Source organism: Sturnus vulgaris, chromosome 7 (genome assembly GCF_052056855.1).
Source record: "Sturnus vulgaris isolate bStuVul1 chromosome 7, bStuVul1.hap1, whole genome shotgun sequence".
NCBI classification, from domain to species: Eukaryota; Metazoa; Chordata; class Aves; order Passeriformes; family Sturnidae; genus Sturnus; species Sturnus vulgaris.
In genome coordinates, this window is record NC_142249.1 from 23294639 (window position 1) to 23311156 (window position 16518).

General features: G+C 35.1%; 1 protein-coding gene across 5 annotated transcripts in view; it reads left to right on the forward strand.

Annotated features, from left to right (window-relative positions):
• Window positions 1–16518, forward strand: part of LOC106855889 (sodium channel protein type 2 subunit alpha) — a 70332-nt gene that overhangs the window by 15144 nt on the left and 38670 nt on the right. For 3 of the 5 annotated variants that reach the window (XM_088168123.1, XM_088168124.1, XM_088168122.1), the window contains 10 exons: window positions 597–913; window positions 4498–4615; window positions 5498–5588; window positions 7123–7251; window positions 7759–7850; window positions 8892–9164; window positions 9462–9525; window positions 10395–10536; window positions 10667–10873; window positions 13723–14022. In XM_088168123.1, the coding sequence (XP_088024249.1) occupies window positions 647–913; window positions 4498–4615; window positions 5498–5588; window positions 7123–7251; window positions 7759–7850; window positions 8892–9164; window positions 9462–9525; window positions 10395–10536; window positions 10667–10873; window positions 13723–14022 (1683 nt within the window). In that variant the 5' untranslated portion in view covers window positions 597–646. Of the gene's footprint in view, window positions 1–596; window positions 914–4497; window positions 4616–5497; window positions 5589–7122; window positions 7252–7758; window positions 7851–7946; window positions 8039–8891; window positions 9165–9461; window positions 9526–10394; window positions 10537–10666; window positions 10874–13722; window positions 14023–16518 lie in introns of all 5 variants that reach the window. The other 2 variants (XM_088168125.1, XM_088168127.1) reach the window with 2 other exon arrangements.

Here is a 16518-nt window from a genome sequence, read left to right on the forward strand (position 1 = left end):
AGTCAATAAGTGCAACCTAAGCTGCTCTGGTATCTAATATTAGCCTTCACCACAGTTAAGTGTCAGTAAGAAAGAATTATGCATGTTCCTCCCATAATTCAGTTGCTGTCATTTAAACAGCACCAGTCATGCAAAATCTTTTCATTTAATGAAAGTATTGACATTTGTAAAGTTGTATTACTAATGCTTGAAAAAAATAAGGGAAAATGAAATCTATTAAGTAGTAGAATGTAGGTTTACAATTTTCAACAGTACCTCACTGAATATGCATTTTTATACTTGCTGTTAAAAAAAAAAAGCTGTACTGTTAAAACACTTTATCAGCAATTTGCTCTAACTAGGAGTGTCCAAGGACACAGGCAAAGCACTATCTGTGGGAAGAAACAATGTCTTTTTCTGGATCAGCAGGAAAAAGCTGAAAAATAATTAATAAAATATCTAAATAAATTCTGAACTGTTGCTTTTAACTGCCATTCAGCCTTGAAATATGCTGCTTCTATTTCTATTTAAGCCTGGAAAGAGTTTCTAACCAAATGTTGAGGTTTTTCCTATTGGTACAATCTCGCTTGCCTAAATTATTTAATTTTCTTTTATAGGTCATTTTTATGCAAGAAGCTAAAAGTAATTAAATTTGCAGGATGAAAACATGGCACAGGCACTGCTGGTACCACCTGGACCTGAAAGCTTCCGCTATTTTACTAGAGATTCTCTCGCAGCTATTGAAAAGCGTTCTGCAGAAGAAAAAGCTAAAAAGCCCAAGCAAGAACATACAGATGATGATGATGAAAATGGTCCAAAACCAAACAGTGACTTGGAGGCAGGAAAGACACTGCCATTTATTTATGGCGACATACCTCCAGGAATGGTGTCTGAACCTTTGGAAGACCTGGACCCATATTATATCAATAAAAAAGTGAGTCACTTATGTTTTGCACAAAATAGAATATAAATTTATACACCAGAAAAGTTTAATCACAAAATGTGATGGTTGGAACTATCAATCTGCTAAATACCCAGAATCATCTTTTGATTTATGCCCTTCCATATTGTGACTGCTTCAATTCTCTTGAGTTACTTGCTATTTACTTCATTGTAAGGAAGATGTGTCTTCCTTGATCATGTCTGAACTTGAGAACAGAATTAATAATTATTTTGATTTCAATATAATAGTAAGACTGGATATGACAAGAGAGAGGTTCCAAGCATGGTTTTGCAATGGAAATAGTTGTAGATAAGAAGGTAGCATCCACTCAAGTTAGTGGAATAGAGGACTGTAACCATATTCTTTGTTTCTTGGTAAAGAAGTTAACCATATTCTTTGTTTCTGTATAGCTATATAACATATGAAACATACATATGAAACACATGTATGTCTATATATGTAGCATATAGAGACTCTGTAAATGTAGGCTCATATGAAACTACCACAATGCAAACTATTGCTTGAGGTGCTTGGGTTTGCTATGATAGATCTCTACTGCAGAGCTGTCAATTAGAAGTCTCTGGCAGACCATGGAAAGGCTTATTTTTAAGGAAGGAATTGCAAAAAGACATTTTTGGTCCTCTGAAGGGTTTTCACACAGAAAGACCAGAGAAAAGAGTTATGAAATAAAAGTAATGTATCTAAGTTACATGTGTGGGGTTGTAACACAAGGGGACCATTATTAGCAAAGTTGTGCTCCATGAAGAATGCAAACCCCTAAAAGAGGTGCATTTTCCCTTCCAATTTGCACAGTCATACAGAATCCTCCTTTTCACATGATCTCCAAGTCAGGGACTTGGAAATAGAAAAAGTAGTTCAAACAGATGCATTCAAGTAAAAAGTTTGACTTTTAAAAAGTCAAGATCTACAGTAGAGTGTATAGGTTTTGGTCTGGTAGCAATTATGCATACAACTGAAAGCAGACTGGTGTTATTTAAGTTAAGAGAAAGACAAGGAAAAAATAAGTATTTGTTTTCCATAGCTGTGATTAGCTGTAGACTGTTATAAATCTTCCAGGGTCTGAAATACAGTCCAGCCTGGGAACAGGTAAAAGTATCTTAGGTCCTGCAGTGATTAGTGAAAGTACGGGTGACAGTAAACGCCAGTTTTCTTCTGTAGTCTTGTTTATTTCTGTGTGCTCCTTTAGCAGCATCAAGATGTTCTCTCAGTTTCTGACAGACTTCAAAGTGTTGTGGCTAAGGACAGTAAAGGAAGATGAAGAGGTGGATAATACCCTTAAATTAAAAAAATGCAGAAGGTGTTTTATAGAGAAATACTTGGGACTATCTTTTCCCATCTCTCTGAAACAGAGATAGAACCAGAAACAGTTGCTCTATTGATGGCATGAAGCATTCCAGGCTACCATCAAGATAAGAAACTCGATGTTGAGCCACTATAAAACAATCACAGCATAAAATTCTTTAAACTCCAAAGAAACTTTGTTTGCTAGAAAAAGATCATCCAAATAATAATCTCACTTTTGTGGCTAAATTTTTGGTTGCCTTTGGTTTATAAAACAGGTTTAAAAATTATGGCCTCAGTAATGGAAGCAGAAAAGAAAGCAGAATCTGTATGTAATTGCATAACCTAACAGTTGCCAAAGTTAAATAAACAATGCTGTAGATAATACAAGTATGTACATTATTAAGGAAATGTAAAGAAATTAAAGGTCAAAGAAGTAGCATTGCCAAGGGTTATTTAAATTTATATGATTTGGGTAATAACAACAGTTCCATGCAAATTCTTACTTAAAATATAATTGCCAGTACTAAGCCCTTTTCTGGACTAGCTGCAAAACTTCAGGATTAAAGTTGCATAAATGAGTACAGGGATAAAATTGTCTGAACAAATGAAGTTTCAGAAAGCCTGAGAAGTCCTGAAGTATAGTTTCTAACCTCTTTTGAGCAGAAAAAGTAGTCAGATTTTTTTGAACCAAAGTGTAAAAGCTCATACTAATGACGGATTTCTTAGTATATGAGAGCAATTAATAAACTGTAGGATCCTTAGTCACAGGTTACATCTGTGTTTATATTACCTAGCAGTATAATTATGCTCAACAGAAAACAAATGGACATCTTAAATCATGGACTAGAATTAGTCATCCATCCTCTGGTGTATAGTAGAAACTACCCTTAATCATTGACTTGTCAGTGAAGAGGAAATCATATGTGAATTTAGTCTGTCTTCAGGCTCAGCTGCAGCAGTGACCTTGGGACAGGCAACATCTTTCTAGCATTTCCAGCTGGGTGAAGGACTGTAGGGCAGGGAGAAATGCCAAGGAGTGTGTGTCCGTTCTCTGCCACCCTCAGTGTAAGCTTGGTGTTATTCTGTGAACAGGCACCAGCAACACTCCTTTACCTATTTTCTTTCCCATCGTGAAGAGGTTTGCTTTCCTTGCCCGAGATGGCTGTCCAAATAGGAAGTAAAGGCCACAAAGAGGGCAGAATTTTTCTGATCACAGCCAAGTTTTTACAGTGAATGGAAATCAACATGGAGAACAGTGATAATATATAGCTCTGCTGAGAGTTTAACAAAGACTATTATGTTAACACAAAGCAGAGCCATTACCATTGACAAAGAGCCAAAGGAATGAAGAACAGTTATGTCCTGAAGAAATTTCAAGCAGTACAAAGATGCAAGTAAACCTTATTCACAGACAAATACACTTAGGCAACGACAGCCCATAGAAATAGAAGAAACTGAACACCAACCATAGGTTTATCAGACCGAAATTTAAAAGATAATCACTAGCTAAATTTTCTGCTCACATATAGGGGAAGTAAGAACACACTGTTAACAAGAAAACCAGCAATTAAAACAAAAAATTGTTGTGATAGAATGCCAAATTCTGGTGTATGTTTGTCTTACATTGCTTAGAACTATATTAGCTGGCAATATATTAATAATTTTAATTTTTTCACAGATATATGTTTTAGAAGATGAAAATAATTGATATTGGTAGTATTTAAAATAGAAAATGAAAGCAAAATTATTTTTAAATTGTGGTTGATTTTGTAATGACAATTTCTCCTTGTCAGTATATATATGTGTGTATATAATTCTGTCAAGTATTTGTTCCAAATACAAACTGGCATTTAGAATTGTCCTTTTGCTATTTTGGTTTTGTTTGTGTTTGCTCACAAGGTGGAATATATTTGATAAATTTGAAGCTCTCACTTTAATCAAAGACTTCATAAGAAATAAAATTGAAATATTTTAGTGGCAAAATTCTGCATTTTTCTTTTGTTGATATACTGCCATTCTTTTTTTGTAATTCCCACTAATTTTAATTACATCATAATTCAGTCCACATGCTGGCAAATTTTGCAAATTGGAGAATTGGCTGTGGAAGGTTTACTCCATTGTATTCACAGAAATCACAGAAATTTTCTTACCACAGGTAGACAGTAGAATGGAACTTGTACCTCTCAGGTAGAGAATGGAAAATTTTAGTAGGAGGTGAAGATAGATATGTAGTCAACACTGTATTTTAATTTTGTATTTCTTTTTTGCAGACATTCATAGTATTGAATAAGGGAAAAGCAATTTTCCGATTCAGTGCCACATCTGCCTTGTATATTTTAACTCCTTTTAATCCCATCAGAAAAATTGCTATCAAGATTTTGGTACATTCATATCCTTTTTTCTTAATGTTGATATATGTGTTGCTATTTAAAAATACTTAATGACTGTGATAATGACTTTTAATGTGGATATACAAATTGTGTCCATTGGAGTGAACTATGCTAAATAAATATATGTTGCTCACCCTGAAAAAAAAAAGGAGCAATATCCCATGTGAATTGCAGTATGATCTTCATCCCTGCCGAGAGAATTCTCTACTGAACCACCTAAATCTGTCAGAGTTTAAATATCAGGCTTTATATCTAAAAGGAGACCTGATCCCCTACTAAGCCCTGCAGCTAAGGCCACATTAGTAACAAACCATTGCACTTGAACATATCTAAGGTCACACTTTTACCAAGACCAGTAGTATTATTCATGAACTAGACTCAGTTAGCAAGGACAAAAAAGCATGGGTAAAGAGCAGCTTTTTCAGCATTGTGTTTTCAACATTGGGATAGGAGTCTTATAAAAGATTCTGAATAAAGGGAAGTATTTTCAAATGTATTTCAGTCATGTTCAAAGAAAAACTCGGGCCTAAACAACCAACCTCTGACTAAAGATCTTTTAGAATGATCCACCTGTATTAAATGAGTAATTACATTTGGGTAGTCATTTCATGATTTACAGAGTTAAAGATATGTTTAAGCTTCATTTGAAACCTAAACCTGCTATAATTACAGAAGTATGGCATTTTTTTACAGAAGTGCACCATAATATGCCAGATGGCACATCATTTAAAATCCATAAAATTATGTGGAAAGCTTTTTTAGTCTTTAATTAGAGTGTCATGTTATTTGTACACATTTGTAAACACTTAATATTTTTAAGATATTTCAGTGTTATCAAGCTGTCCTACTTTTTTGACTTATGTGCCTTAACTATAACCTACATTATTCAGCATGCTTATCATGTGCACTATTTTGACCAACTGTGTATTTATGACCATGAGTAACCCTCCAGACTGGACAAAGAATGTAGAGTAAGTTAAACATTTTTACTTCTTTATTTTTAGGTCTTTGTTTTTGTGTGACTCCAAATGACAAGCATTTATAAAAATGTAAATGCCAGAATGGGTCTGTCCAGTGTCAGGAAGAATCAGATTCCATGAGATCATCACTATCTTTCCTGTTCCCCCTGAATAACTTAAATGATCTAAGAGTAACACCCTGTTTATTTAAATTATGTCTGAGGAATATCTGAACTTCTGTAGTGTAATACAAACAGGAGCTCTTGTCCTTGGATATTCTGAGCTGTAAGTCATACAAGGAGCTACAGATGTGCATGTAAAATTGTGCCTGTAAAATTGCATGAGTATCCATGATCTCATCACAGTGGGACTTTTATTGTGCCCTACTGATTTGACCTCATAAGTGCCTGCCACAACAAGGACACACAACCCACAAACCACAAGAAACTCAAACTGCCAAGTAAAAGGCCTTACCTATGAAAGAGTAAAAAAGAGATGACCAAAATAAGGAATATTTCTCTTTCTTGTTCATGGTTATAAATGCATGTTTTCCTCTGAAATACTGTAGAATCATAGAATGGTTTGGGTTGGAAGGGCTCTTAGAGATCATCCAGTTCCAACCCCCTGGCATACAGGGACATCTTCCATTAGGTCATGTTCCTGAAAACCCTTTATGTTTTTATTTGAAATAATACTACTCATGAAAAACCTGCCTCTAATCACATGCTGTTTCTTTCATTCCCTCCTTTTCTCAAAGAGCCATTTATTTATTTATTTATTTATTTCTCTGCATTAATGAAGCTTACACTGAACCCTGTTTAGAAACAACTACCATTAAGCCATTCCCAATTAACAGTGACAATGGCTTGTCAGAGTTGCTGGGAGTCTGAAAAGAGAGCAGTAAGGTCTGTAGGCAGAGTTCTGAGATCCATGTGGGTCTCAGGAAGTGCCTGCAGTATGCTGGTTATAACTGACTATTCTATGCTGTTAAGTGAATAGCTGTTCCCACACCAGGTAAGCTGGTAATCATGCCCCCCATCTTTGAGAATAACAGTCTGGGCATGCTTTTTTATATGTGATGATTATTTATGAAATAAACATGTAATACAGGCATTAGTATAGTTATTATCTAGAACTGATTTTTACAAAACTCTCTGATTTAGGCATAAAAAAAATCTTCAGTTTTTCTAACACTTAGACATCTACCTGATTTATGAATGCAAGCAAAGAGGCAACCCTGTGAGTGCCAAAGAATGTACATATAAATATCAAAGTCTGAAATGTATCCATAAATACTAGAGTCAGAAATTATTTGTAAGCCAAGAACTGAGATTAAATCAACCTTTTAGAAAATAAGTAGCATATATATCAGGTTCAAAATTCAACAAAGACTGAAGAGCAACTATATATTTAGGGAAAATTAAGTTAATAATTTACTCCTTTCACTTCTAAATACTTTTTTTTCTCTTTTAAGTCATCTTTGCTAAAGAATGGCACTGTCTGTAAGTATGCAAAAATCCATTATTCCTGCACTGATGATTTTCAGGTACACCTTCACTGGAATTTATACCTTTGAATCACTTATCAAAATTCTTGCAAGGGGCTTCTGCTTAGAAGGTTTTACTTTTCTGCGAGACCCATGGAACTGGCTTGACTTCAGTGTCATTTTAATGGCGTAAGTGGTTCAAGAACTTTTTAAGCTTTTAGGGCATGAAATTAGTGGTAAATATTATTATAATACATGTAATTATTTAAACATATTTAATTTTTGCAACCTTTGAAGTTTAGACCCTGTATCACATATTTTAGCATTCATAAATCAAAGTAAAATGTGGCAGAAGCTGAGATGGAGTGTCAGCCACTAGTGTAATTACTGCTGAGGGACACTAATTTCATGTCCTACATTTTTCTGCTCACCAGAAATGAAGCCATCCCTTTGACTTCATGTTACCATCCCATTACCAGCTAATTAGTTTAACTAGATGTTCAAATACAAATCAGTGAGTTTCACTTCAATGACTTTTAAGCAAAATTGATGAAAATAATTATTAAAGTGAAATGTACTGAAAAGACAGGTAAATTTTGAAGTATGATTGCTAGTATTGCCACAGAGGTTTTGAAGACCCACATAATTAGTATAAGCTCTGCCTCAATTCTGAATAACTGTGATTTAATCCTACAGGTATGTAACAGAATTTGTAAACCTAGGCAATGTTTCAGCTCTTCGAACTTTCAGAGTATTGAGAGCTTTGAAAACTATTTCTGTAATTCCAGGTAAGAAGTAGTTGGTGTAAGGTGTTAGGCCCCTCATATCTCCAACTGTTATTTGTGTGCTGTCATTGTGTTTGTGTGTGAACTCCCCTATTACAGATATGTGACAGAGTTTGTGGACCTGGGCAATGTCTCAGCGTTGAGAACATTCAGAGTTCTCCGAGCTTTGAAAACAATATCAGTCATTCCAGGTGAGAGCGAGGTTAAACACCGAGGCTGACTTTCTTTCCATTGAATTCACTTCCTTTGAGCATAAGTCTTGCTGTTTGCTGCTCATGTTGCCAAAAGAAAAAAGAAAAAAAAGGAAAAAAAAAAAGGCATGGATCATTAACTTAGTTTATGATTCTTTGCCTTTTCAGCATTAGCTTCTTTTATTTTGCAAAATCAGCCTTTGAGTTTAACAGAGTCTTGCATGAAACATAAAGTATGAGGCCTATGGGTTATTTTGCTTTGTTTTTCTGCATTTTATTGTGACAAATTGCCTCTACATAACAAAAGCTTAGTGCTATGGCTTTCTTGGTCTTGAAATTTTTTCTTTCTTTTACCACTTAAAATTGACATTAGTCTCAAAAATAAGCAAGTAACAACAAAAGAAGATACCAAAGAGGAAATAAATGATGCACAGGAAAATTTATCAAATGTGAATGACTTTTTATTCAAAATTACTAGCAATTCTATCTCATGCTACTTCACATTGTTGTGAAGTCATGTTTAGAATTAACTGGAAACTGAATTATTGGCAGAATATTTAATGCAGAGGAAAATTAGGAAATGCAATCAAATCTGTACTAGGAAAGCATGATTGATAAAGTTTCCTGCTTGAGAATATTATATATTTGATTTATTGGAATATATGTACATTGCATATTCATAAAAATGAATCTTTTTCTTTCATTCATCTTCACAAGCTCTGAGGCTGCTCATGAAGCTTTACCTTTTGAGAAATAAAAAATAATTTCTTTTTAAGTGTCTGCATGGCCTCTTAATTATACGGGAAGGGCAAAGATACTCTATGATAATTCTGTGGATCTTTTCTCTTTGCAGGCCTGAAGACTATTGTAGGAGCCCTAATTCAGTCCGTGAAGAAGCTCTCAGATGTGATGATCCTGACTGTGTTTTGTCTGAGTGTATTTGCACTGATAGGGCTGCAGCTGTTCATGGGCAACCTGAGGAATAAATGCCTGCAGTGGCCTCCAGACAATTCTACTTTTGAGATAAACATTATTTCCTACTTTAACAGCACAATGAATGAAAACGGTACACTTGTTAACATGACAGTGAGCACGTTTAACTGGAAGGATTACATTGAGGATGAAAGTAAGACTATCTGATATAACTGTTTTAATATATTTGTGGCTAAAATATGTAATTATTTGTGACCAAACATAGAACATTGAGGGGTTTATATTTCTGCCTTATGTAGAACTGCTTACAGATTTACAGAGATCAAATACATACAATAAAAAATACAACAACCAGAAAGGTTCCTAAACAAGGTGCAAAGTGATCAGTAGCTAGCAACTATGATTTAACAGAATTTATTTTTATTTTACTTTGTAGCACTTTCAGTTTTGTTCGATCTATTCATATATATTTTTAATGCTTTCTACACAGCTCATTTTTACATTTTGGAAGGACAAAGAGATGCCCTACTTTGTGGTAATAGCTCTGATGCAGGGTAAGACCCTTTCAAAAATTCTCTGTTATGCTCTGTAGAAAAAGAAGTAACATGGGATCTAGTTGCAACTCTAGATTTAGCAGGGTTACAGAACTTATGGAGTTTTACAGCTAAGTGAGAATTTCTTACTGGAGTCAAAATGTTTTACACTCTGGCAAAGAAAAATACTAATTGTTTCCTGCTTGATTGGAAAATGAAGTTGGTTTTATTGATGAGATCTGAATTATTTTAAAGTCTCTTTTGGTGATTTACTGATTGAAGAAAGTAGGAGGAAACAAAAATTAAAAGCGAGAAAGTGAATATATTAAGAAAATATTAAGAAAGCATCACAGTGACTTCACAGTTGGAGACTGAACCTGTTTTTTTCAAGCCTAACTTTCACTTCTGGCAAATTCTGCCATTTATGTGCCAAATTAAGAGCCTAGCATTGTTAGCTGAACTTGGATGCCTGACTGGCAGCAGTGAAGAGGTTTACTAAAAATATATGTATCAGCATTATGTGGGAAATCCCTAATACTACAGTTGGATTTAGCTAATAATATTGTTTAATCTCTCTGTAACCTTAACAACATTTTATCAATTATTTCTGCCAGGAAATAATTCATTTGGAATAAAGATTCTATTTGCAAAATGTTATTGAGGAGAATTTTAATATTTAGGCCATTTCAACCAGTGAATGGATGAAAAGAATGTCTTTCATTTACTATGTTATTAGTTAAATTATTGGGAATTTTTTTTCTGAATTAATTTAATTGTAATTTATGGATTTTCTGTTGAAAAATAATGCATATTCTTCCAAAAGATAATACATATGTTCTAGAAGGGAATAAAAGTTATGACTAAGTGCCTCCTGTTTGATTTTTACATAGGCAATGCCCAGAAGGATATATATGTGTGAAAGCTGGCAGAAACCCCAACTATGGCTACACAAGCTTTGACACCTTCAGTTGGGCTTTTTTGTCACTGTTTCGGCTAATGACTCAGGACTTCTGGGAAAACCTCTATCAGCTGGTAAGAAATGATTATGACATAAATAGTAAACTGTTGGTGACATCCAGAATTACATAAATAGACTTATTTTTGCATGAGCTGAAAAAATTAAGCTGTGGAATAATATATAGATATGCTTTCTACTTCCTAGACTCTTCGTGCTGCTGGGAAGACATACATGATCTTTTTTGTCCTGGTGATTTTTCTGGGCTCTTTCTACCTGATAAACCTGATCCTGGCTGTGGTCGCCATGGCCTATGAAGAACAGAATCAAGCAACAATGGAAGAAGCAGAGCAGAAAGAGGCAGAATTTCAGCAAATGCTGGAACAACTGAAAAAGCAACAGGAAGAAGCTCAGGTAATGGTGGAAATCATACTTTCTGAATGATGTTGTTCTTAAGGCAAGGAAAAAAATCTTTTATGATTAAGAACACGAACAAATTGTTCAATGAATTATAGAAAATAAAAGGTCGTGTTTACCATGCAGGTTATAAAAGTGGAAATAGCCAATGAAAACCAGGAACTAACCAAATAGTAAAAAAAGCAAGCTAATGGTACAGAAAAGAATGTTGCTTCATTCACCAAAAGATTGTAAAAGTAAAATGTTTGTCATAAGAATGTTCTAGACACCTGATTTTAAGTAGTCATAAATAATGGTACTTTTATGTTACAGATCTTGTAAATAGCATGAACAAAGACTAGTGATGTTACTTCGGTTTACATCTATGTTAGAATTGCCAAGCTTGATGTACTTAATAATTCTCCCCAAATATTCATCAAATAGAAAGATTGTGATCAGTGTTCTTCTAGGTTTCTATCCAGCAAGGTAATTAAAAATATCCCTAATTGACACTGTAGTAAATCAGAAGTTTATGTATTCTTAGAAAAGACAAGCAATATTCAAAAGCAGATAAGCAATATTAATAACAAATATATTACTTCAGAATTCTTTTAAAGTAATCTTTGTTTCATTTGAAAAGAGAAGAAAATTATTTAAAGTTTTATGAGGAAAATGACATTTTAATAGATACTTTTGTGAAAGGTTTTCTTATCTGAAAGTAAAATACATGCAGGAGTTCAGGTCTGTGAGTCAGCCATCTGTCTAATTTCTGGACTGATTTTCCACTGCTTTTCAAAAGGCATTTAGTAATTTTCAACAGGACAGTGTTTATAATATGCTAGCAAATTTGAAACTCCCATGAAACTCTATTTTTGGTAGTACTTTACAGATACTTTCACTAAGTTAGAATGACTCCATTAAGTGCTAACAAAAAGACAAACTCTGTCTTTTGCTTGAAAAGAAACCATTATGTATGACTTGTGAAATCTAATTAACATATCTTTATTTTAGTCATTAAACTTTATCCCTTCTAAATTACTAAAGAAAAAGTAGAATCCTGCAAAACTCAAATTTAGGAAGGTTGAATGTCAGCAAAGTGTATATTGCTGGGTTTTTCTTAAATCTGGTATTTTAATGCCTAAAGGCACTAAATCACATTATACTAAAAGATATCATCAGGGTCATCAAGATGTTTGTGTATCTGAGAGTGGGGAAAAATGAAGCTGATCCAGACTTAGAAAGAAGAATAGAAAAAGAAAGAAAGACTATAAGTAAGGTTGAATTAAGACCCTGGAAAGTAATTTTTTTTTAATGAGCAAGGACTACATTAATTATACGTAAAACATTATTACAGTCAGGATCTCTTTTGTTTGTGAAAACATTAGCAGGAAGTAGGCAGTACAAGGATGAATTAGTTGCTAAGGCAGAAATTAGGCTGGGACCCATCTCTTCACCTTCTTGACACTGAACCTATTCATCCACAAACTTAAGCCATCACAGTGGTCTTTGGATTGCTCCACGTGTCCGACCCTTACTGTATTATGAAGTATTATGAAGTAGATGGGTGATGACTCAGCATCTGCTGCCTTTGTTTCTGTTAGAGTCTTTGAAGGATGATATTCTGAACCAGTATGACAAAATTTTGAGTATTGCTTTTTATTTTATAAACACTTCAGAATCCTTTTAATACTCCATTTAGCAGAAAAAGTCTGTATCAAGCCAACTTCTATAGCATGGGTTTTATATTGTGGTAAACAAAGACATTAATTCATACTATGAGCTTTCAAACTATCCTTTCCTGCTGTAAAGAGATATGTCATCATTACTGAGATACTTGGCATTGAATATAATATGTTTTGCTGGATAATTACTAGTCATCTTTGTTATATAACCCTAGTCTCTTGCCATTTATCACACCACCCTTTTTTGTAAGCTATGAGCAGCCTATCATCTCCCCAGAGATATTGCCACTACAGAATTTCATCACAATCTTCCACAGTTCTTTCGAGGAACAACACTGGATATACTCTCAATTCTTATTTTTTTGATGACTAAAAGAACCTTTCTCTAATGAACTGAAACAAGTAGGCTGACCACTGTAGTTAAAGATACTAGTCCTGAGTTTTGGGATGACTCTCCTCCAGTAAGTCATCTTACCCCTTTCCATGAAAGAAGAAATTTCAACTTTTTTCCTTTTCTCAGGCTGTAGCACCAACAGGCAATACAATCACCTTTGCATATCCATGACAAAGACCTAGAGTGCAATGCAGTGGGACCTGTGGGAGGGGAAACATGAAGAGAAAGGAAGGGCTTGAAGATGTGTCTAGAGGTTGTGCCTGGTACCAGCAAAGGCAGAAGAAAAGTAATAGGAGTGTTTTTGCTGTGAAGACAGTGAGGAACGGCTGGATTCAAATGCTTTCAGGGTGCTAGCTGGATTTTGATATATGAACTTGCCTGATGAATGCTGGGCATTAGTTTTCTCTGTAAGAACTCAGAAGGGATCAGCTGAATTAGAGCATGATGTGGGGCTTTTCTCAAGAGAAAATGGAATAACAGGTCTGAAATACATGAAAAAGCACTATGTTAACATTTTTCTGACTACTTTTATTTTCAGACAAGTGTCTTGTGCAGCAATTCTTTAACAAATAGTGTAGTTATTCTGCTGAAGTTGGTGCTTCAAATACACTCAGGATCTTCAAACAGAACTCAATAGTTTCTCTTCATACAATTTTTTTGGGTATATTTACACACTCAGGAGTGTATGAAGAGCATTATTATCACAGTGATAATAAAAACCGGTTGATAAAAGACTATAAAATTATTCTTTTTTTGGCCTACTAAGAATACCTTGCTTTGTAACCTGACAGACAACAGCAGCAGTAGCAGCGGCATCAGTTGCATCAAGAGATTTCAGTGGTGTAGGGGGATTAGGAGAACTCTTGGAAAGCTCTTCAGAAGCATCGAAGTTGAGCTCAAAGAGTGCTAAAGAAAGAAGAAACAGAAGGAAGAAAAGAAGACAGAAAGAAATGTCTGAAGCAGAGGACAAAGGAGATATCGATAAGTTCCCCAAGTCTGAGTCAGAAGACAGTATCAGAAGGAAAAGTTTCCGCTTCTCCACAGATGGAAGTCAACTGACATATGAAAAAAGGCTCACTTCTCCTCACCAGGTACAGCACTCTATTTTACTAAGTCATGTGTGTCCACTCTACTTTTATTTTCATGATATTACAGCAGGTTTACATATGGGAAGTTAAGTAAATGGTAAATGAAGGAAAAATCAGTGGCAATACCATTCACAGTGTAAGTTTAAGATGGTTTGACTCATTCTATTAGCAAAGGGATAAAAAAGATGTACCACAAATACTTATAAACTTAATTAACACATTTCTGAAAATGTATTTCTGAGGATGTGTCTAGTAGACGGGAGAAAGAAAGATTAGTATTCATATATATGCATTAATGAACCATATATTCTCTGTTCTGGATCCTTTTCAAAACTATACAAATACGTGGGGTTTTTAGCAGACTGCAACATCAAAATACTCTGCCCAGGTAATCCCACATTACCATTAATTTCTATTATTTTCCTTAATTAGCTTCTTTAATGTGAAGATAATGAGAAAAGTAGAATTAGCACTGCACAATAAGGACAAACTACACAGGGATCTTTTGGGCTGGTATGTGTAACAATTTACTCATACTGTTCTTCTTCATTAGAAATCCATTATACATGATGGAGAATCACTGCAATCATAGGAAAAAACGTAGTTAATGAAGGACCTCTGGAAATCATTTAATCCAAAATCCTAAGCTCTACTCCCATAAATCAAAGGGTCTCCTGTCACTTAAGGCTATGCCCTCTGTACTTGGCACTAGTGAGGCCACACCTTAAATCCTATGTCCAGCCATGGGTCCCCAGTACAAGACAGACATGGAGGTGCTGGAGCAGGTCCAGAGAAGGGCTAATGAAGGTCTAGAGAGTGAGTTATATGAGGAGAAGCTGAAGAAGCTGAGAGCATTTAACCTGGAAAAGAAGAGGTTCAGGGGGCACCTTATCACTCCACAACTCCCTGGAAGAAGATTGTGGCCGGGTGGAAGTCAGCCTCTTCTCCTGGGCAACCAGTGACAGGATAAGAGGAAATAGCCTCAAGATGTGCCAGGGAAATTTCAGGTTGGACATCAGGAGGAATTCCTTCATGGAAAGGATGTAAAAAATTGGAATGGACTACCCAGGGAGGTGGTGGAGTCAGCACCCTTCGAAGCGTTCAAGAAATGACTGGATGTAGCATTTAGTGCTGTGGTTTAGTTGACAAGGTGGTGATCAGTCAAAGGCTGGGCTTCATGATCCTGGAGGCCTTTTCCAGCCTAAATGATTCTGTGCTACCTTTGCTTATTTCAAGGCTACACAGAGTTACAGCATTAAAAAAAAAATTACTTAAAATGCATCTCTTCAAAATGATAATGTGTGGTCTGAGCCAATAAATGACTTTTACCTATGAATACCACCCAGGTTAAGAATAACTTATTAATTAAAGATGGTCTTGACAATTATTTTTTTATTGCAATTGTTACAAAGCTTTGGGGCAAAAGTTAACAGCATACAACTAAAACTTAGGTGCCACAAGAGCAAAAGAATTGCAAACAGTAGAATTGGTAAAGGAAGAGCTCATTTGTTTTGTTAGCCATGGAGAAACTCCCTGGTGAGACAGGGACAGAGCATGAAGCAGTGAGGCAGAATGGTAAGGAGAGATAATCTGCTCAATTGGGCCCTGTATGAGGTTTTGTCCTTTGATTCCATATTCATATACACTTTGATACTATATGCAGATGAATGATGCAGTTTGCCAGAAAAGTCAAACCTTCCTTTCAGTCCTTACTTTCCAATAGCATGTAGACACATATATTTCTGCCTCTACATGTGTTAAAATTGCAGCCATTTTGGCTAGTATCTTTTGTCTCAATGCAGCAAGGACTTGCAGAACAGACTTTACTTCTCCGAAATCCCTGAGGGGACTGATCCAACTAGCTGTGCTCAAAATGTGGTAACACATATTGGAAAGACTGGCCTACAAATAAAACATAGCAGCTATGGGAACATTCTCTAAAAGAACAAGGGTATCACTGGCAGTCAGATGAAACCCTGGTGAGCATGTCATTTTTTTGAAGGACTGTAGGTTGGCCAGATTTATTTACAAGGAAATGTAAAAAGGGTGTAGTAATTAGTTCACTGCTTTGTCAGAATTCAGTGTCATATTCCATAGACGCTAGGGGCTTTTTTTGATAAAATTATCTTTCAGTGTAAGCAAAACAACACTTTTTCTCCAGCCAAGTTTACATAAATGGCTTAGCAAAATCATTTGGCTGATATTTTTCTAGTAACTCAGCCTGAGGCTGATAGCCAGCTTAGAAAATTTCAGCCCAAACTATTAAAATTTGGTATAGCTGTAAGAGTAGAAAAAAAATACATCTTGTAATGGTAAAAACCTGCCAGGCCTTATAACAGGCAGTTCTACCAGTTCAGCACACACATAATGTCTGGGAATTTATATATCTGACTATGCATATACAGAGATATTTATGGGTTGATACATGTACATATACAGTGTTTGATTTTCAAAATATCAACATAGGTTCATAAAATATAGGATAGTTTTCACTTTCAT